At 34.7% G+C, this 23,125-nt stretch overlaps 1 protein-coding gene across 6 annotated transcripts in view; it reads left to right on the forward strand.

Annotated features, from left to right (window-relative positions):
• The window catches only part of RB1CC1 (RB1 inducible coiled-coil 1), a 77,836-nt gene extending 59,539 nt beyond the window's left edge, over positions 1-18,297 (forward strand). For 3 of the 6 annotated variants that reach the window (XM_074819260.1, XM_074819251.1, XM_074819287.1), the window contains 9 exons: positions 162-321; positions 2,516-2,624; positions 2,745-2,985; positions 6,827-6,878; positions 8,234-8,281; positions 11,150-11,208; positions 12,979-13,115; positions 16,896-16,966; positions 17,321-18,297. In XM_074819260.1, coding sequence (XP_074675361.1) covers positions 162-321; positions 2,516-2,624; positions 2,745-2,985; positions 6,827-6,878; positions 8,234-8,281; positions 11,150-11,208; positions 12,979-13,115; positions 16,896-16,966; positions 17,321-17,398 — 955 coding nt within the window. In that variant the 3' untranslated portion in view covers positions 17,399-18,297. Of the gene's footprint in view, positions 1-161; positions 322-2,515; positions 2,625-2,744; positions 2,986-6,826; positions 6,879-8,233; positions 8,282-11,149; positions 11,209-12,978; positions 13,116-15,197; positions 15,280-16,895; positions 16,968-17,320 lie in introns of those variants that run through there. The other 3 variants (XR_012622563.1, XR_012622564.1, XM_074819269.1) reach the window with 3 other exon arrangements.
• The last annotated feature ends 4,828 nt before the right edge of the window (positions 18,298-23,125 follow it).

Here is a 23,125-nt window from a genome sequence, read left to right on the forward strand (position 1 = left end):
TGAAAAAGTGGAATTGAAGATTAGTAAAGACTTAGAATACTGTAGTTATTAAATACTCCAGGAAAAATGTCTCAGTGAACTTCTGACTCTGTGTTTGCTTATTTCATGTGTTCTGGGACTGTATATGCTGCAAATTTAAAGTCTAAACATTTTCTTTTAAGTCCTCCCACTGTATCGTCTGTTGAATCAGTCTTGGTTGCTGAACTTCAAGAGAAGCTTCAAGAAGAAAAAATTAAGTTCTTGGAGCAACTTGAAGAACAGGAGAAAAGAAAGAATGAAGAAATGCAGAACATCAGAATATCGCTCACTGCAGAACAGCAGGTAAAGCTGACTTTTTTTTTTATTACTTTTGCTCTTGTGACAATTATGTGTTCTTTTGCTGGTTTGAAGTTACGGAGTTGCTTGGGGTTTTTTGCTATGTAACACTTGCACATTCTAAATTAGCACTGTTATCTGGAGCCAGGATATGATGTGTTAATGGAATCCAAAACTTAAGCATTAGGAAAAAAACCAAAACCAAACCAACAACAAACCCCAAACAAAAAAAACCCCACCTTAAATAACTGAACTGGGCAATCCAGATTACTTTTTTGTTATTTTGTGACTTTTTTTGCTTAAGTTAAGCTAGTGCTGTACATTTTCATCCATTAATTTCTTGAAGTCCAGAAGGATACCGATTAAGTATAGTTTAAGTTAACAACACAAAATTTGTGGACAACACAAAGTTAATTATTTGAAATACTAATGGATTTAATGAATTTTAATGGACTTAATGAATTTTAAACTTTTATTAGCCTGAGCAGGTGGTGTTTGAAGTTCAAAACAAATGTATTTTACTTAATAAACTGAGAAACACTATATATTCCACACCTTGATACACAATCATATTGCACTGGGTTAATAATTATATCTGTATCCACACAGTTTTTCCTTTCAAAACATCTTGAATTGCTCAGATTTTGTAGATGAGTCTTCAGTTCTTAAAATAAATCTGTTAGTAACAGCTATTATCTACTGATTTGTTGCATTTAAACACTAAGACAGAATTTTCTGTTTTAAGCACCTTTACTTACTTTAGCTATGGTTGGATCAACAAAGGACGAAGAGGCAGTGTAGGGGTCAGACAGCTTGGTGAATGAGCTCTATGAATCACTTGGTGCATAGAGCAGAAGATCGCAGTCAGTTATAAAGAAAGTAATATTTTTGAAAATTTTGGACTGCAGACATTAATACTGAAGTGAGCCTTACGTAGTAAATCTAATAGGAATATTTCATACATTGGTAGTCATAAGTTTTCTTTTTCCATCAGAATATGCCTTAATATGCCATTTTCCTCATTATCTAATAATATTTTTCATTTGGGCAGCAGAGTGTGGAAGGGAAGGTTCTGAGGCATTAACAGTAAATTCCAGGGAAAAATGGAATGTTCTATTAAAAAAATCAAACAAGCAAAAAAAACCCCCACACATCAAAAAAACAGTGTATCAGTCAGTGCTGAAAGCTCACCGGACTTGCTCTGCTGATCCCTGAATATTCTGGATGTTTAACCTCACCCTGATACCTTTTTTTTTTTTTCCTCAGTAATCTTAGAGGTGTTACTTGTCCTTGTGGTGTGTGATAGTTTTGTTATGCAGGCATATACCCAAAGGCCACTGTGCACTATATAGTAAGGTTTGTAGCCTGCCAAATAGCTTGAATTTTAAGACTGAGAGGTTATAGACATAGGTCAAGACTAGATCTTAAAATTCACTTAAAAAGTGAATTTTTAATTTAAAATACCCTTTTTATAGGTGGTTACTAGTAGTTTTTATCTGTCTCTTCAGCATAACCTTATGAGTAGAAGGGGTGAGGGCATAATGATTAGTATGAGCTTTGGAGAAGCAGAAAGATTTGTCAGACTGATACTGAAGGATATGCTATCCTCTTTTATGTTCAGTTATTCAAGCTATTAGCCAGGATTTCTGTATGAGTTATGCATTAACTAATTGTTCACTGAGGAATTAATGCATGACTCAAAATGTATTTTTAATTCAGATTCTAGTATATTATTCTAGTTTATTAATAATGTTATTCTTTTTCATTACATGTAAGATGTCTTGATGCAGTGCAGCTTTGTCTTAACTATTTTAATCCTTAAAGTAACTGTTTTTAATGTAAAATGTGCAACTGTCATGAATTAACTGGAATATAAAGTACTGTGTTTAAAAAACCAGCAGCTTACAAATACCGTTTTTTTAATGATTTCTTTATAGGTATACTACATGTGTATATTGGGCTTGAGGGAAGCAGAGGAAAAAAATTTTAAAAAATTGTTAGAGAAACCTTAAAACAAAATGTACAGACGTGTTATCTCTTCACCAAAGTAATATGTAAACAACCTTCATTCCTTGCTTAATTATAATTTAGGAAACTGAAATGTGTGGTATCCTTTGTACTTTTTTGTTCTAGTGATGTATTTTGCATTATGTTTATAAAGTACATTTCTTATTTCAATAATACTTTTTTCTGTTTTCAGACCAACTTTAACACTGTTCTAGCAAGAGAGAAAATGAAAAAAGAAAACATAATTAATGACCTTAGTGACAAATTAAAAGTGCTTACACAACAGCAGGAAAAGGATAAGGGTAAGCAAAGTTCTGAAGAAGTGTTCGTCTTTTCTAATTGGACAATTCTGTTCAGTACAGACCGGTTTTGATCCTTAGTGCTGCTGTTAGTAAAAGAATTTTTATTTATTTTTGTCATAGATTTGATTGAAACACTTTCTGAAGATCGAGCTCGCTTACTTGAAGAGAAGAAAAAGCTTGAAGAAGAAGTTAATAAACTGAGAAGTAGTAATTTTTCTCCATCAACCTACTCAGCAGCAGCTTCAGAAGCTTGTGGAGCCTGCGCAGCTGATATTCCCACTGACACAGACAGATTGGTTTCTGACATTGCAGCTGAAGGGAGAATGGACTCCACGATGGAAACCAGTATGATGGCTGTGCAGTAAGTATGGGACATTGTAGTAGAAATACACAAAACATGCTCTCATTCTTTAAATGTGTACTGTTGGGTGTTGTGAAGTACAAATGGTCATGTTTAACACTCCTTTTCCCTTTGATGTTCTTGCTAAAGATATTCTTTTAAATGTAAGTGTACAATCGCGATGTCACAATCATCAGAAATGTGTGATTTTGGTTACTTAAGTATGCAACTTAAAGGTGAAACTTGGCCCTGCAATTATGAGGTGAAAAAATAGACCTAAGTATATGAAATGCAAGTCAAACAGGAGAAGAACAATTGTAATAGTGAAAGAGCTGGGTGGCTGCATGTTTTTGGCATATCTTTTGAACAGTGTCTGGCTCTTATTTAAAAACAAAAAAACTTTATAATTGTTAGTGTACTTGCCTGCTATAAGACAGCATAATGACATTCCTTGATAAAGAGGAAGGGGTGATAGGTATGCTTGGTAGAAATTACAGAATCACAGAATTGTCTAGGTTGGAAAAGACCTTGAAGATCATTCAGTCCAACCATCAACCCAACATTAACAGTTCCCAACTACACCATATCTCTCAGCGCTAAAATTAAGCTGAATCCTCAGGGTTCCAAACAAGTAATGGGACTCAGGCTGATTAAGTGGCCTTGATGGATTGATGTTTTGTATTATTGGACAGAAGGACAGGTATTCAGCATTCCTTTGTTTGTATAGCCTCTAAATCATCAGTACTGTCGGCTGTGATGTACTGCTGACTTACTAGAAGGCAGGAACGGGACTGGGAAAAAAATGCAATGATTTAAACCCGTACTTGAGGAAAACAGCTAGGGCAAGCAACTTAAGTATTTCAAACTAAACTTTTTGCTTAAGATTGGTGGTTCTCTGTTTGGATCTGGTTGATAATCTGGATTTACAACAGATTCAAATAACATACTGATATTGCATTCATTTAACTGTTTTATCACCCTTTTTTTATGGAGGTTTAATTAGGCAGGGGCTAGTTTGCAGGTAGGTGTCTGAAGCTGTGCTTGAAATACTGAGGTGATTATAAGAGATCAGAGGGAATTTCTGGAGTTTTTTTGCATTCATCAACTTCGGCATATAACGCCTTGCTTAGTAATTTAAGAGTCTACTTGTAACGCTAGTAGACTGTGACCTGGTCTCAGTACATGACTATGAATTCCTCTGAACTTAAATAATTCTGACTGGTACAAATTTGTCCTTTTGGTTGTTGTCAGGAATCCAGCCTACTGCAGATGTATTTTGTTTTTTCAGTACTGACTTCCATGAAAAGGTACATCAAGTTCAGAACCTTGATTCTCACTTTAGATGTACCTAAAATAATTTCGTAAAGGCTTTTGAATAGTAAAGATTGTCTGATGCTCCAGGAGAAGAGATCATGATGATGCGTGCAAAAATCCTTATTTTTTTTCAATTTTGTGAACCATTTTTGTAAATGTCTCTTAAATGTAGAATGTTAGGCTTAAAAATTCTGTCCTAAAATGAGCATATTCTATCACATGTACTTTGATACATGATATGTGTGCATTAAAATAGGACTCATCACTAGAAGATTCTCAGCTGTTATGCTTATTGCAGTATGAGAATCCATTCAGAGTAGATTACTGGGAGAGAATTCAGGAAAAAAGGGTGAAGAAGTTTTGTCCAGGGCATTCCAATTGCTTTTTGACTCCATGTAGAAACTGGGGAAAACTAGAAAAATTTTTTAAAAATATACAGTATGAGTATGTTTCTGTTACAGCAACCTAAGAGAACTGAAATAGTCAACATTTAGTATTTTTTACTAATTAATGAGAACTGTTCTTCATGCTAATACTTTGTATCTCCTTGTGGTAGAAGATTGCATTTTTTTAATTCTCTTATACTAGGAATACTAATTTTAAGATCCTTTTCTACCATGTCGGAGGTGTCTAAAGAAATTTGGATGTGAACTGGAAGGCACTTCTAAGTATTAGCAGTTACATGGAATGTTTTCTTTTATGTTTTTACACCTGCAGTAGTTTTCTAATAACCTTCAGTACATCAGTTATGATTTCATTGTCAGATTTCCTCTCTTCTCATCCTCCTGTAGACTCTGTGATTTCTGAAGGTGATAAATATCACATGCTGTGTCATGTTACTCTGAATGAACAGCAAGCCTGCTTTGTTCTGTTTACCTCAGTGCAATGAGATGTTTTGGGAAGACAGATCTTGTTATCTTATTTTAAATAAAACAAAAGTTCATGGGCTCGTATTTCTGAGGCTTCTCAAAATATCTGACTTATGCTTCAGAACTGTACAGTGTAATGTAATGTTCATTTGCATGGAAAAAAGTTTAGAATCCCAGATGAATTTCATTATACCCCTAATATGATTAAAGGTTTCTCTTTACTCATTAAGAACACTTACCTGAAGAAATTGTCTGCATCTTTAAATCACCCACTTGATACAACTTACAAATTTTCACTGTTGTTGAGAGGAAAGCAGAATAACTGACTGTAAGCTCTTGCTTGCTACCCTCTTACCTAGAACCTTGTGGAAGATCATTAAGCAATTGCAATTTAGGCATTTTCTCACTTCTGTGCCACTAGCTTTTTGAACAATCCCAGACTATTTCTTACCTCTCACAGAAGTAATGAACCTGACTGGGAGACACACAGGTAGAATGAGGTTTTGCCAGAGAAGCAAAAGCAGAATTGTTAGATGTACTTACATTCACTTTAATCAGCGTGCATCACAACTGATGCTGCCTAATGCAGAATAATATACCCAGTGCACTAAATAACTTTGTGGAAGCAAGGATGAAAACAGTTGCTGCTTACAAAACTAAACTTGCACCAATAATCAATAAAACACTGAAATACCCTATCTTTAGAAGGAGAAATATTTCTTACAGTAATCATTCTGGTCCTAACCTCTCAAGACAGATTTACAAAAACACTTGAAAATGTAAGCTTAGGAACAAAAAATTTTGGCTCAATAGACTAAAAGTTAGGTAATAAATAAGCAGAAATTATTACAGTTTTCTGTTGACTTGTTCCTATTACATGAGAGCTAAACAACCTTTTAACAGAAGTGATGATTAGCATGGCTAAATTATAATCCGTTAGTTCTACTTTGGCATTTTGCTTGGATTTATATCATGTTTTGTCAGACTGGACGAATGGACTATACATCCAAAAGCATGTCCATTTTCTTTTCCCAACCAAATCAGTTTAGACTGCAGAATACGTTGTTTCTTCCTTATTACCAGCCTTTAAAAATATATTTTAATTGTATTAGGAATTACTTTCTGTGTTCTTATGAAACTTCTTATTAGGCTGTTAACATTATCTTATTGTGCCCCAGTTCTCAGTTTATCTCACAGACAAACAGAGGCAATTAGCAAGTTCACATTAGTGGGTCTCTACCAGAGAGTCTCAGGGCACGGAGCTTTTAAACTATAAAGATTAGGAAAATACAACATTGTAGAACTGAATCACATTATCAAGAGTTAACTGCCAAAGCATTTGGAGCTGAATCTTTCATCCTGATGTTTTGAAAATAATGGAAAATATGCAGAAATGGCCCCATGTAACTTTATAAACGAATCAATGACTGAAAATTCACTGGCTTGCTGCAGTGAAGAAGCTCCTTGGGTTTAAAGTGTTAAAAAAAAAAAAAAAATCCCTCCAAACCTGCCAGAAATGTTGATGCTGGTTCTTAAGGTAGCTTTCTGTGCTGTTCCCTCAGTGTTAGCAAATGCATGGCACTCATCACTGAGTGAAGCTGGGGAGAGCGGGGAGAAGATAATTTTTGATCAGGAAAAAAATTTCATTTTTAACCTACCCCTTTTTTTTCTTTCTTTAGTGAAAATGTCCATATGTCTGAAGAAAAACAGAGGATAATGTTGTTGGAAAGAGTGAGTAGCTTGTGAGGTTAAGCATTACAATTAAATACTTATAAATACGTATGTGTGCAGTTGTGCTGTGGTCAGTTGTATACTCTGATGCAATATAGTAACTGCAAGGCTTATAAATATTCTAGGGAGTGGCTTTTCATTGTACTCTATTTGGATCAGTATAATGCGTTGAAGTAATTAAAAATAAATATTATACATTGTACTTGGCCTAGTTTAAAGTTTGTTTATTCTGTTTATGTAGGCTTCAGTGTGAATGAGTCAGGTGTAATAATTCTTACTAGGAGTGACAGCTCATTGATCTAGGGAATTCCTATAGCAAAAAAAATGTTTTGATTACTTTTTCAAATTAAGGCATCCAGAGCAGCTGGACAGGAATTAAGATTGATTTACCTGTTCCTTTTGGAAATGTGTAATTGCTCCTCTTTAGGCTGCTATTCCTTAGATCATTTTAATTTTACCTGGGTACATTATAATCTTGACAATATTGCATCTGTAAAAAGTGAAATAGCAGTTGTTATGTGCTTAAAATTACAATTTTCTGAAGTAATTGTCATGCTCCTACAGGCTAGAATTGTAAGCTTATATATCACCCCCCCACTTCTCCCAAATATATACCCTAAATTTTCACTTCTGTTACAACTTTTATTTTGAGGATAGGTTTCAATGTACAGTGAGTAACTGAACCTTTTTGATGAAATAAAAGTTGTTATTCTTTGTAAAAGGCTATAATTAACCCTTTGTAGTTACACTGGAATCTTTCATATTCTAGTAATTTTTAACTAACCAGTCATATCTCACTCCATTCCAAGTTGCCTTTTTTCTTGCCTTTTCAAAGTTGACCTTAAAAGAAGAAAAAAAAAAAAGAGTGTCTTTAGCTTTCAGCTTTCTAGGATCACTTAGACTAAAATCTGTGATCAATTAGAGACCATGAATATTTTCTGTTAATGGATTGTGTCACTGTATGATGCAAGTGGCTGGATGTTTCTGACTAGGAGCACTTACATGCTTTATTCTGTCATCTGCTTACAAAGGATTTGTCACAGGTAGAAGCTGTAAAAAAAGTAACATATTACATTTCTTTTGTTGTTCTATCAGTGAAATGTTTTTCTAACTTGAGAAGAATGAGTATGGAGATAAGCATAGCTTAGCAGTGGGTTTTATAGCACTGTGGTAACTTCTAGACTTCAAATTTTTTTTACATGTCTTTGTTCAAAAGATGTTTTGATATTGTTTTAAAACTGAAGACTGTAATAAATATGTATATTTTATAAGTAGTGTGGCTCTGGTCATACTAAAACTTTTAAACAATGTTTATACTGTGTAAGTTGTATTAATGAGATGAGATTTTCTTTCAGACTTTGCAGTTGAAAGAAGAGGAAAATAAGAGATTAAATCAAAGATTGGTAAGTATTTATGCAATGGGTCTTTTAAGTCTTATGAAAAAATAAGAAAAGCTTACTAATGTTATGCTTGTTAAAATCTAAAAATGTGGTTTTATTAACATCAAAAAGGTTTTAAGTGTTAAGGCAAGTGGCAAATAGGTAACCCGATAACCTTTCAGAGGTACCTCAACTTAGCAGTCTTCTCATGGAAAAGATTCACAGGACTGGGGAGAAAAAGACTTCTTCCCAAAGAATGCAGACCATCCAGGCTTGGGGTAGGAGGAGTTAATTTCAGTGGTGCCATGGCTTAGTTTTTCTAGAACAGTAGATTGAAGGCCAGTTTACAAGAACGTAAATATGCCTGTACATTAAGCATAATTAGGAGTGTTACCAGTAACTTAGAGATTGTTTCTGGAAAACTGCACCTGTCATTTTTGTAAGGTTCTGCCTAGCAACTGGAAATACAAACAGCCATTGTCTTAAGTGTTCAAAAAATAGTCAATACCTATGGAAGGAAAAAGAATGTAGTGACAGAGTTTCCTTGATTCCTGTGCTATGAATCCTTCTTTTATTTATCCACAGTTTATCCCTGCTAGCAGGTCACAACCTTAAGTCTTAAAAAAAATTGTGTGTATGGGAAACAGACACATCCTTTGGTAGTTTATTGGTTGGACTGGCCATGGAGATCTCACTTCAAGTGACAGGTGCTATCAGTTCCTAACAAACTCCTAGATATCTGTGTAGTTGCAAATTATATTTCATAGCAAAAGTGTTTGATAAGTTTCTCCAGTAGGAGCTGCCATTTTTCTGTCTGGGATAGGATTGGAATTTACTGTATAACTTGCTCTTGCAGCATCCTCAGGTATGAAATTGCAATTTTTTTTCAAACACTTTCCATTCCACATTAAAACCTGTACATAATAACCCTGCATAAGAAAGGATTGCAAGACATCTAAGAGCATATTTTATGAACGGATTTTTTAATTCAGAATGTCAATGAAGTGCACAAAAGGTATTTCAGTGTAGTTTTTACAATAAAACTCAGAACATACTGGACAGTCTTCTAAACATCTCTGTAGATTTGCTGAATTAAACTCTTGATCTCTTGTCATGTCAGTAAAATTAAATTGAAGAAAGCATGGTGTTGTACAAGACAAATACAAAATTCTTTTTGTTGTTATGATAAACACCAAGCTGTGTAGGAGAAATTGCTAGCTCATTGGTGTCTAAAGCAATTCAAAATTGGTTTCTAAATGGACATAGGAACATAATATCTTTTCAATTCCTTATTTATAAATTGGTTATTTCATAGGTAAATTATTTTTATTTCTTGTTTCTTCAGACTTCTTTCTCCCCCCCTCCTTCCCAATACACTTCTAAAACTGAAATATACATCAACACTTAAATATCAGTATTTATTTCTATTGAGCTACTTCATATAAGGAACCCAGTAAAACTTTATTTGAGTTTTAATGGAAATATTCTTAACGTTCTAATTTGTTCTGTTTTTCTTAAAATTAGAAATTAATGAAAAATACAGAAATCAAGCTAGTTTGCATTTTAATTTAACAGTTTTAAAAAACACGAAGAAAATCTTTGGTCTTAACATCTGAAAAGAACTCTAAATTGCTTTTGCGAACATTCTAAGAAAATTATATGCATTTGACAGCTTGCATGTTAGCTGCAACTTTTTCAGGAAATTAGAGTGTGAATAAGTCAAAAGAAATCTAGTTTCTAACAACAACAAAAAAAATTCATCTCAAGTTGGATGCCGTAAAGAAAACTGCTGAAATTGTTATCAGAAGTTGAGAGCTTTTTGTGTTGTATGATACTTGGTTTGGACTCATTTTCTGAAGAAATGAAGAAAACAAGCTGTGAATAGGCTTCAAGCTCATATTAAGACAGGCTGATACTGTTTCCAGGGAATGGGGCCGGGGGCGGGGGGGGGGGGAAGACTGGTAGTAGGAAATATGCTGTAGGTAACAATATTTGTTACAGCTGAAAAATCATGTGCTAAACTTCAAGTATGAGTAATTTGGATTTGAATAGCATGCATACATGGACCAGGAAGTAGGAACCTATGGAAAAACTGCAAGTCAGACTTTCTACAGGGCAATTATGAATTATTTTCTTACCAAAGGGTAATGAAATGTATGCATTTACATCAGATCAGCTTCTCTACTTGTCTGTATGTGGGCTATGTACCCCTTTGTAGATACAAAGTAGCCTTACCCATTTTCATTTCTTATCACTGTTACTATAGAAAGTGTATGTACTTACATTCATTTTTTATATCTAGTTTATCCTGTTGAAGTTGATTCATGTGTCAGTATTAATTAATTTAAACAATTCAAGACAAAAATCATGCATATAGGAAAGAAGAATTATATAATTTGTTTGGTCTTAATAAATTTTACTCCAGTTTTATTCCAGGGAATGCTGTTTTGTCTATTATAGTAAACTTTAGATTATGTGACAGTCCTTAGTAAAACTGAGAGATCATATTGAGTTCAACATCCAGAGCTTAATTTTAATAAACATATTTAACCTACCATCAGCCTTTTTTAGAATGCCAGTGGCTTCTGTGTTAGAGTGCACAGCTGTATCATAGGTCTTGTATATTATCAGAACAAATCTTCTCTGGCACTCATGTGGAAAGCACTTCTCAGTTTAAATAATGAGGGAGAAGTCACTTATGTAAGAAAGTTCTTACACCAAACCTGCTACAGAACAGGATGACAGAAAAGTGTGCTGTTTTCTTGAGTGAATGTAAGATCTGCAAGAATAGGCACTTTTTAAAATCAATAATAAATGATTTATCTTAACCATATTGTTACCTGCAATGTACATTTCATGATGGCTTGCCACTACTTTTCTCTTTTCTTATAGATGTCCCAGAGCATGTCATCAGTATCCTCAAGACATTCTGAGAAAATAGCAATTAGAGAGTAAGTACATGGTAGTTTTCATACAAACAGATAGATATACCTTCAGTAATAAGTATGTAGTTAAAGGAGGTCACAATTCTTCTGTTCTTGCTCTGTGGTGAAAAGATACATAGGTAATCTCTATAGTTTAGGTGTCAGTTACTGAACCACCCCATTGGAACATAAATTTTATAAACCCTTTTTTTAAACAAAAAAAAGGCCTTTCTGAATTCTGTACGTCAGTAGCTTTCTTGAGTTCTGTGACTTTCTTTACAGAGTTCATAAGGATAATACCTAATGAGATTTCTAGAATCCTCCCAGAGCTTTCTCTTCAATTACTGTTTATCTGTAACCTTCTTGAAATCATGCTAAGAGAAATTGGGAGGAATTCTGTTCACTCTGAATATGCGTAGTGCTCCATTATATTTCAAGATAAGTTTTACCTTCCTGATCGTCAAAATTTTTGGCTTAGCTTGACAGAATGCAGTTAAATTAACTTAAATATTTTATTAGATATCAATCTTAGCAGCTGCATGTAGAATTGTTGCTGGAAAAAGAAGTATTCTTGCAAAATATGAAAGCTACAGACAACTGTTAAGTAATTTATCAGTCTGATATTGAGTAATATACAAAATCTTTTTCAAAAAAAACCCAACACAGATTATGCCTGTAATGTCTTCTGATTTACACCAAATGGTATTTTTATTGTAACAAGGTCAGTATGTGCAGAGTCAGCTTTTTCTGTAAGCTTCTGAATATTCTGGCAACTCTCTTGATAGTCTTTGAGGAAAATGTCATGAAAGAATTCATCTGTCCAGTAGAGATGTCTTTAAGTCAGTCTAGTCTGTTGTCATAATCAGTCCAGGCAGAAAAACTTGGTGTATTGTTTATTTAATCTGAAAGTGAACTTTAAAGAAGATGAGCTAAATATCCTTCTAGATTTACCTATTTATCTTTGTCTATGTATCTGCGGTCTCCTTTTATGGAGAAGAGTTTTCCACTTCCTTTGCCACTTCCTCTGCCATCCTCATAGTAGTAATATTTATTCTTAGAGCCCTCTCATGGTCTAATGCTTAATTTGTAGCTATTTTAGACTTCATTTCATTAATGGGCAAATAATTCAATTTCAACACACTTGCACTGTCAAACAGAAGTTGGAGACAGAAAATGTTCCCTGAATTCTGTTACTGAAACTTGGCATGAGAACTGGGTGACTTCTTGTGTTATCCTGGCATCAGGAAGAAACAGATTTTTGAAACCTTTTATGTAAAGTCACGGTATTTCTTTTGCTTTTAACCCTTTAATCAAAGATGAACACTTCATCCCTTCTTTGTCCTGTGTGCTTAAAATTTTAAGACTGAATAGCTATGTAAATGTTTTGCTGTAGTTTTCAGTGTTCAAATTGACTTCAGTTCAAAAGTGTTTGTGAACCCAGGTACAGTGATCATTACCATAAGTATTGGTGAATAAAAGTAATATAAAATTAAAACGTTAGTATTTTGTTAGGTACTTCTGTTTATATTTTAAAGGAAAACTGTCAGTTCTTTTGAAAAAAATAATTCAAGCTGATAGGTGTAGAAAAAAATTTCAAGAACATTTTTTAAAAGGTAGTTTTGTTGACTTCAGAAAACATAAAATATACTGAGTTGACATAACAAGTAGAAATGTCTGTACTGCTGTTCAGCTAAGTCTCAGTCTGTGCAACACTTGGGAAAAAATTGTAGTGTAATTAATGTAGTTTTAAACTTCTGTGCTTTTTTAGTTAAGTTCTTTGATTATTTTTTTTTCTAGTTTTCAGGTTGGCGATTTAGTTCTCATAATCTTGGACGAAAGGCATGACAACTATGTATTGTTTACTGTTAGTCCAACCTTGTATTTCTTACACTCAGAATCTCTTGCTGCACTGGATCTCAAACCAGGTGAGTGTGGTAAGTGTCATACTACTTTCAATTATTATCTTCTCCAAATAGCACTTAACTTTCTAACATTTAGTGATTTTTATAAATATACATGTGATAAATATGAGAAGCCTGTAATAGAGATAGCTATCAGCTATCTTTGTAGCTTTTGCTGTTTGTTTGCATAGAATCATAGAATGGTTTGGGTTGGAAGGGACTTTAAAGATCATCTAGTTCCAACCCCCCTGCCATGGGCAGGGACACCTTCTACTAGACCAGGTTGCTCAAAGCCCCATCCAGCCTGGCCTTGAACACTTCCAGGGAGGGGGCAGCCACAGTTTCTCTGGGCAACCTGCTGCAGTTTCTCACCACCCTCATAGTAAAGCTTTTCTTATATCTATCTAAATCTACCCTCTTTCAGTTTGTTCTATCACTCCATCCCTTGTAAAAATTCCCTTCCCATCTTTCTTGTAGGCCCACTTTAGGTACTGGAAGGCTGCTGTAAGATCTCCCCAGGAGCCTTCTTGTCTCTAGGCTGAACAACCCCAACTCTTTCAGCCTGTCCTCATAGGGCAGGTGCTCCAGCCCCCTGATCATCTTTGTGGCCTCCTCTGGACCAGCTCAAGCAGGTCCATTTCTTTCTTCTTTTGAGAGTCCCAGAGCTGGACACAGTACTCCAGGTGGGGTCTCACCAGAGTAGAGGGGTAGAATCCCATCCCTCGACCTGCTGGCCACACTTCTCCTGATGCAGCCCAGGATACAGTTGGCTTTCTGGTCTGTGAGTGCACATTGCCGGCTCACAGTCAGCTTTCCATCCACCAGTACCCTCAAGTCCTCCTCTGCAGGGCTGCTCTCAATCCACTCATCGCCCAGCCTGTATCTGTGCTTGGGATTGCCCCGACCCATGTGCAGGACCTTGCCCTTGGCCTTGTTGAACTTCATGAGGTTTGTCAAGGCCCACCTCTCAAGCCTGTCAAGGTCCCTCTGGATGGCAACTGTGTTGACTGCACCACACAGCTTGATGCTGAACATTTTTCAAGGCAGAACATTTTAAATAAAAAATTTGTATAGATGTTAATATCTTGGAAAAATAGGGGAAAATATCTGCATCTTCTGAGCAAGTCTTAAAAAAAGAGGGAAGATGCCAATTTTGTACGCTCACTACCCGCACAAAGTATGCTAACATGTCTGTGGGGTAAACATTCCCATCAGGCTGCTTAGCTGTTCAGTAGTATGAATAATAATGTATAATTGTGTAGGTCTTGGGCCTATTTTTAATGTGGATTTATGTTTTCAATGTCTCTTTGATGAGGAAAGAAAACACAAAACTCTTAACAGTCAAACCTGCATTGTCTGTTCCTATTTTTTAATACCTGATTTTATGATGTTCTTTGAAGGTTGTCTTTGGATAAAATTTTTCTCTGTAGCTCATGTTCTGCAAAGTGACTGGAATTATGAACCCAAATACATGTCTGAAATAAGAAAATGCAGACCACAGTATATGGCAATTTGCAAGCAATGATTTTTGCTGATAAAGTTTTTTCACCCAATTTAAATGGTGTTTAGAAGGACTGATAATTTTCCAGAGAACGGTTTCTGTAAGTTTTGCTTATGTCCAGGTTGATGGTGCGTTTGCTTTTTTCATCCCTTAATCTTCAGGCTTTTCACTGGCTGTTTTTGGCAGCTATGTAAATTTAGTTAAATTGAAGTATTTTTTTAATGAAGAGAAATAACAGTGCTTTGCACTAAACAATGTGCTGCACGAAATAGATCAATGTAAACATCTTTAAACTGTCACATGTAGTATTTTTTGCAAACCCACCCATGCACCCAACTTTGCAGAAATGTCTAAGAACATGCATCAGAAGAAAATTTTGTATTAATTCTAATTTATCAGTAGAAGTTTCTATATGTTACTGCTTGTCAGAAGCTGTCAACTTATTTTCAATGAGCAAACTCATTGTGGATTTCAGTTATGATGAAACATGATAGCTCTTAAATAATTGTGTAGTCTACAGAAGACCACCAAGCTGTAACTGAATTCTTAGACTGCTGAAGGATCTGTGCCATGTGTGTTCTGACAAATGTACAGGAAGAACTCCTCTCTTACAGATTCTGAACTATGGCATTAGTAGTGCATACAGAACTATGTGAAATATGATTGAAGTTCTTACTGTTGGTTTACATATATAAGGTAAAAGCCTTGTCAGTTTGTATATTACTCTGAGTACACTGACCTGTCTGTTTTCAAATGGACTTGGCTTGCTCCATTCCTTACCACTTGCTAACCAGAGTTAGTCTCAAATTTGAGAAAACTGCACATAAAACCAACGTGAAGACTTACCATTTGCTTTAGGAGCACATTTGTCTCTTGCTCAGTACTTCAGGAAACCATGTCTTGATTCTATTTCTGCATCAGGGAAGTGGGGAAAATGAAACCCAGAACACTAGTATTGTTTGTGATAGATTAAAATTGGTGTGGACCTAGGTACTGCAAATTATTGTTTTAGGGGCTGCCAAAATATTGCATCTAAATCTGACCTTTTGTACTAATGTGTACATATCGAGTTAATAGTTCTGTATAGATCCACTTACAGTCTTGTCAGGAATGTAGGCTGTTGCAGGTTGTCTCTGCCTACATTAAGAGCACTTAGAATGCTATGACAACACTGAAAGTGGTTGAAGACTGCATGGTTTCTCTGTTGTCCCTTATCTTCGGGATACAGAAGTTTTCATCTGTAAGGAGAAAAACCCTGCCTCTTTCTTACTATCTTTGTTAGATCAATGAAGTCTGTCAGACAAGCAAATTCAAAACCAAACATTTTTGTAATTTAAATATTAGTTGTAGAGCGTTCAGGCCAGATGTGAATATTTTGCGCTGATTTGTAGGAGTGTGGAGTAGACAGAATCTGCTCCATTGTCAATAGACAAATTAATCTTGAAGAGTAAGATTAAAATTTCAAACTCTGGTTCTTGAGTGACTCATGTTCTAGTCACTAGATACAGTATCTCATAAATAGTCATGCTTAGAAAAGCATTGATTTTAGTATTATGTAGAGCATATGTGAGCTGTTCCTTCCGTCTGTTTTGAAGTTTTCTTCATGGCATGATTAGTGATAGTTAGAAAAGAGCAAAGCAAGTAAAATGGATATAATTTCTTGGAAAACAAGACCAATATGCATTTCCTTACTGTTACAGAAATGGCTACAAGCTGAAAGTTTATTTATGCCCACTGTTGCTTTTTTGACCTGTCAGTTTATTATTGAGGTTTTTCTACTTTTCTGCTTTCTGAACAGTATCAGGTACTCTTAGAAGACTGCAATCAAAACTGGCATACTTTTACAGCTTTAAAATGATTATTTATGAGTAACTAATTTCCATCACTAACACAGAGAAATAATTAAATATTTCACTAAGGGCAGTAATAATAGCTGAGTACGGAAGACTTTCTATCCTTTGAAGTACTTCAAAAAATTCTTGTGTTAAATCAGACCAAAAGGTCAAGCTTGGTTGATGAGAATAATTTTGAATCATTAAATCAATTTCAGTTTTGATTTGCTTTTGTGTCCTCTAGTGTTAGCTTTTAAAACAAAACTTAAACTGAAAAATCAATTTTTTTTGTTTGAAAATGCCGGTGACCTGACTTGACATCTGAACTTATTTAATTTTTGTTAATTTATTTTAAAAAGTTTTTTAAGAATTTCTGCTATCAATGAAATAATTTTAGCAAGTAATCTTTAACCATATTGAACGTATTATCCTGTTACCTGTAGTTGACTATTTAAAATAATAAATATATTCTCTCTTTAGCTTCAGGTGCATCTAGGAGACCTTGGGTGTTAGGAAAAGTGATGGAGAAAGAATATTGCCAGGCAAAAAAGGTAAAGAAATAGTAATGGAAAATCATCTGATAAAATCAGTAGAGAAGAAAATCAGATTTAATGTTTGTAACAATTATTAAAAGTAGTCTCTGCATAATGAGTGAGATTAAAATTGTCCTAGGTTCTGCCATTCCTGCTCCGTTTTTTAGTCAGTGAATAGCAAGAGAAGGGGAACTGGAAAAAAGAGCAAGTAGGCAGTGGCAGGGGTAGTTGTGTCCATACTGCCCAGAACCTTGGCAGACTCCAAAGGGTCTTGTAAATGCTGAGGGGTGGGAATCAGTTTCTGCTTAAAAATATAAAAATCAGAGGAATAAACTCACATTTCTAATGTAATTGTATTTTTTTTTTTTGTAGGCACAAAACAGATTTAAAGTTCCTTTGGGTACAAAATTCTACAGAGTGAAAGCAGTACCATGGAACAAGAAAGTATAACACAACAAAATTTTAGTTCATTCTGTCTTCATTCTTTTTTGACTTGTCCTTCAGTGCTTGTTCATCGCTCCAAATACCAGGCCATCTTTTTATACTGAGGTCATGTGACAAAATACGTCATTGATGTACTGCTTTTACTTTTTAACAGGTCACATTTTAGAAACAAGAATTTCATCAAAAACTCTGGCCCTAACTGTTGCAATTTTTTTACCCAGATAACTTTAGGAGTGTGGACCAAATGAGTTCATTTTCTCAAAGGGCAACCACATGAAACATGGTTTGTTAGCCATGTTAATTGCCTGTTAAATATACATTAGCTTGTATTTAGATGTTAAATGTTAGTTACCATTATTACCAGCATACGTCCTTTTGTGAAATCATTATCAAAGTACTTGCACTCTTTAACAGATTCTTTATATGTGTAAAATTCATCAGCTATTTAAAGAGGAGTGTTCATTGCATGCAGATAATCATATAATTTTTCTTCAACATGAGTTTGCCTCAGTAGATGAATAAAAATAACTACTGCAACTTGTTTCATTACATGAAAATGCTCTTTAATGTTAAAAAGAAACCTTGTAATTTGATAGACTGATTTTGAAAATCAGTCACAGTTAGATCTGCAATCTTCAAAAGCACTTTCGATGGATTGATCACACAGATTCTGAAGGGAAGACACCTGTGCTGTTTGTTCAAAGTGAAGCACTTGTTCTTCCCAACAAAACAGAAATCTTGTATTAATCTATTTAGAAAAATCATATTGATGAAATTGTATTTCATGGTTGAGTTTCAGGAAAAAACTCATTGTACATTAACCATACAAGAGTCATTTAAGTAACAAACTATTGTAATTGTAAAAGACATGTAGAATTTTAAAACAATAAAGATTTGAAACTGTATGTGTTTGAAGTATTTGTGTGCCTTTTAAATACTATCTATAGTATTTATTTTTTGTTAATCTGATGCAGCTTCTCTGATTCCTCCAACAGTTTCATTCAACATGAATACCTAAATTTTCTAGAATAGGCATTCAGGAGTTACAAGAACTACCTTGTAACCATAAAAAAGAATTTAAGTAGACAGAAATTAATTTTGTCAGCTTATTAAATGGGTAAATGATGTTTTTCAAAATAGCTATACCAGCTACATTTTAAAAATGTAGTTAATTTATTTTATGTTTTTTTAATAACAGTATAAAAAGATGTACTATAAATGCATAGAAAGTGAAATTCTGGATTCAACTATGAGCTTATGTCTAGGACTTAATCCATAGAGTTATTCAACTGTGATTTATCTTCAGAAGGTGTGGAGTGGAGGAGGAAGAGAGATAGAGAAAAGATCACATGAAAATGTCAATGCTTCTGCCCATATGTTGCAAATAATATTCCTCCAGGCTAACCAGTCCACTTGAATACCCAGAAATTTCTGTATATGCTTTATTTATTTTGTTCCATAACAATTATAAGTTCAGATTTTTATGAAATGCATGGGCTTGTAATTGTATAACAACTTTGATGAAATAAATGTAAGACAGTTGATCTCTTGAAAACAGAATGTCATTTTGTCAAGTTGCATTCTTACCTGATTGTTGATGTACTAAAAAAATTACTTATCAAGAAAATGTGCCTTGTTAAAGAACAATATTACCATAGTTGAGTCAAATATATGTGTATATAAATAACATAGATCTATAGAACAGGTTTAAAGCACAAAAAATCATGATGCAATTTTTTTATCACTGAATTTTTGTCCTTCGACTAAATCGGAATTCAGTTCTGTCTGCAATTTGATGCAGTCTTCATTTAGTCAACTGAGTCACAAGTCGTTTAAGGTGCACACGTAGCACAATTCATTCCTTCTAATGTGCCAAGTGTTTAGAAGCCTCGATACCTTTTACCCCACTGACAAAAATTTCCCAGGCTCAGATAATCTTCCTACTGCTGTGAATATTACTTGTCTTTCAGGGACTAAAAAGCCACCAGGCTTTGCTAAGAGGCACAGAGTCCTTCCATTTCTGGGAGGACAGTTAATTCATGAGTAGCAGCAATGGATCCATGTAGCAACGTGCAATCCAGCACTACAACGTGAGACCCCACTCTTCTGTTATTGAATAAGTCTACTTCAAAGATAGGTACAAGGTCCCCCAGAATTTTCTTCATGGAGGAAAGGATGTGTTTGTCAAGTTACTCCAGATGGGATAAAACTGCAGATTTGGCGATGGCCCTACAGGGATGTACACCTACAAGCAGCACTCCTTTTTGGGCATACAAAATTAAAGTGATTTTTCTGATACTCTAATCTCATTGAGCACTAAGGCCTGTGCGTCTTGCTGCTCTGTGTGGATGACATACCATGAAGTTCATTGCAGGTTCTGAGATGGTGTCCTGAGTGCAGAAGTGAGGCGAGTCCAGAATGCCACACTGCGAATTAAAAAACTCCCCAAAAGTCAGAAATTCATCTTGGTCTGTAAAAAAAATCTGAGCTTTCTAGTCTCAGTTTATAGTTGCCCAGATTAAAAAATATATACGTATTTAAGCTTATATGTGGACAGTAGCAGTGATGATTTATGATGGTATGAAGGTTGGCTTGATTTCTAGCTGAAGATAGACGAAGGCATGACTGATGTTTACATAACTCAGAAACACATGAGCAATATATGAAAGTGAAGTTGTGAAACACCTAAATAAATTGATTAAAATAAAGTACTGTAATGCAAACAGGGAAGAAAAAGTTCTTCCCTGCTGATATCTGCCACTTAAAAGAATACCAGGATGTATCTGTTATTGTTACATGACATCGTATTTTTAAAATATAAATAACCAGCAATGACTTTGGTTTTTAGGAATATTTGTCATGTGTTTCATTTTATAATCTTTATGTATATTTGAAATGGAAATGCTGTCAAACAAACTCCTAACATAGTAATGATTCTGAACAGTCATTGAAAAAAATGTAGTTTACATATTTTTTGTATGTCACAACCTTACTAGTTCTTGAAACTATGCTTGTTATACACCACCTATGCGTTTCATCTTGCTCCATAATAAAACTTTGTATATTGCTATATAATTTGGATAAGGAGCATATTCAGAGGAGATGGGGGAAGATGGAGGATAAATCCGATGATCTGAGATTTTGCTAATTCTTTTGTGCAGCTGCATGTTGGAAACTTACTGATTACTAGAGAGGCCTTTTGTGCTGCTAGTAATACATGTTTATTCCATAAGTCTGACTTCAGACAAAGGCAGCTATATTTTTGAGGTGCAAGAAGGAACATGAATGGTAGAGAAACCTGATTGAAAGCAAATGATATCCTGCAGACTTAACACAAAAAGGATGTGATAATTCAAAGGGATTTTTTTTTTTTCAGTGTTCTTGGAAGGCTATATCCATTTGAATACTCAGAAGCACATAGCTCTTTGCAGTGCTCTGCAGTAGGTCTTAAGTCAGAAGCTTGTGCTGTTTAGAATTCTGAGGTTCATTTGAATCTAAACTGGTCCTACTCATAGACCATCTTAACACTTAAGTATACACTTTTCCCTAAAAGTACTTGTCATTACATATGTTGCATAGCAGCACTGGAAAGTCTGCCCTATGCAAATTTATTCTATGTCTTTTTGCAGTGCAGGCTTCCTCGGTGACCCAATATTGCATCCTTTCTTGTTTTGTGGAGTTTTAGCTAGAAGCCGAATTGGCTGCAAACATAGCAAAAATTAAATAGTACTTTGCAGTGCTTATTCATTCCTATAAATTTTCCATTAATAAATTGTAATATAGGGATTTATTTCTTAGTACCAGATTGATAATTCTAGAAGCATTCACCATACAAGAACTTTTTTGCCTTTTCAAGCTACATTTGCCTATTAAGCTTCAATGAGCTATCTCAGTGCTGCATTTTTAGGTCACCGACGTCTTTAGATCACTTTACAGGCCATTCCACAGTCCTAAACCAGTGATGATAAATGATAAAGGATAAACAGTTACTTCCTTTAGCACTCACTGTTATTAACACTTGCTCATATTAACAACATCCACATATAATAATGAGGAGCAGGGGAAAGTCTAGTCCCCAGACTCTAAATACTGGCTAAGAATTGAGTTGAATGTTGATGCACTTAAGCAGTGTCAGACTCACAGAACGGTTGAGGTTGGAAGGGACCTCCCAAGATTGTCTTGTGCAACCCCCTGCTCTGGCTGAATTGCTGTGACTTTTTCACTAAAGGTCTTGAGTTTACAACTAACTTGGCAAACATTCAATTTAATCATTTGTTCTGAAGCCTGGGTTGAAACTGATGGTATAATTTGAATAATTTTAAAATTTTCCCCTCAAAAAAATATTTTGAGTAAATGCTAGCTTTTCACATGCTTTCACTATAATTTTTTTTAATTCTAAACAAGAAATGTCACAGCTGCCAAATTATAATTTCTATGGTGACTCCCAGCAAATGCACCAAACTTTTGTTCTGTATAATAATTCCATTTCACACTTGTAGTAGAATGTTTCAGGCCATGAATTTATGATATATTACTGCAGTTCTGAATAGTTGCTCCATATTTTTGTCTCAATTCTCAACGCTGATTGTGGGAGGCAGCCTTGCTCTTCTTTCTCTTAACTTTTGCTTGTTGGATGTAAATTTGCGTTTTACCTATTTGTCTTGGGACTCTCTTAACAGGTGGTTTCCACTGTATATTTTACTTTTTAGGCAAAATTACTAAGGAGCAGATTTTTCTGTGGCAGGAGGAGTGTTGCTAGTATCTCCTAATCAAGAATGTGTACCATTCACCAAAGGGTGTTAATGGAGAACATTTGTCATCACATTAATGTAAATTAATAAATCCAGTTTCTGCTTCAGATCTCTACGTGAGTTCTACCTGTTCTGAACGTATGGATATATGCTTGTGTACGCACCTTTAACAAATACTGATACTTGCAGCCAAAGCTGCTATGTTTTGGTCCTGTTTACCCATTCTGGGAGTATTAGAGGTCCAGAACAATTCAGAAAGTAATGCTTTTTTTTTTTAGGTAAAGATTGGACTAGGACCTGTGTGTTTATATATCCAAAGCATTTCTGTTTTGTTACAGTTTAACATTTATGAGCTTACCCGTTCTGGTGTTACTGTAGGAAAAATATCAAGAACAAACAAGTGAAATAGTCTAAAGATCCTGGATACTTAAGGAGTAGAAGTCCGTTTTAAGTAGCTTTGCATCTCTGAGCCTGTATTAATTTAAGGAATTGAATGTTAGCACTTAATGTTTAATGTAATTGCTGGGGTAATCAGGAGAATTGCTGAGCTATGCCTCTCGCAGGGTTCTGTTCATCATTAATTGGCTACCATGTCTCTTGTGAACAGTGAGGTGTATTTTTAGCACAATGGTTGAAATAGTAGAAAATGTTTATGATGAATACTGAACTTAGCAAAGAAGTTCGTAATAATGTAGAAAATGGATCATTTTTTAAACTTCAGAAGAGAGCTTTGTTTTGTGTAACTATACATAGACAAAAGGTATTTAGTTTCAGTTGAAACCGAGTAAAATCAACTGTCTGCTTTTAAAAAGGTTGTAAGCTAGAAATAACCTTTCTTGGTACATACTAAACTTTCTTGTATTGGACTGAAATAATTTATCAGAGATTGTACCTTTAAAAGGTATAAAACAGCTAAGCAGTAAAATACTCTCTTAACTTTAGACCTTATAACACTCATCATATTCATAATCCTTATATTTGT

This window comes from Strix aluco, chromosome 1 (assembly GCF_031877795.1).
Source record: "Strix aluco isolate bStrAlu1 chromosome 1, bStrAlu1.hap1, whole genome shotgun sequence".
Lineage (NCBI taxonomy): Eukaryota > Metazoa > Chordata > Aves > Strigiformes > Strigidae > Strix > Strix aluco.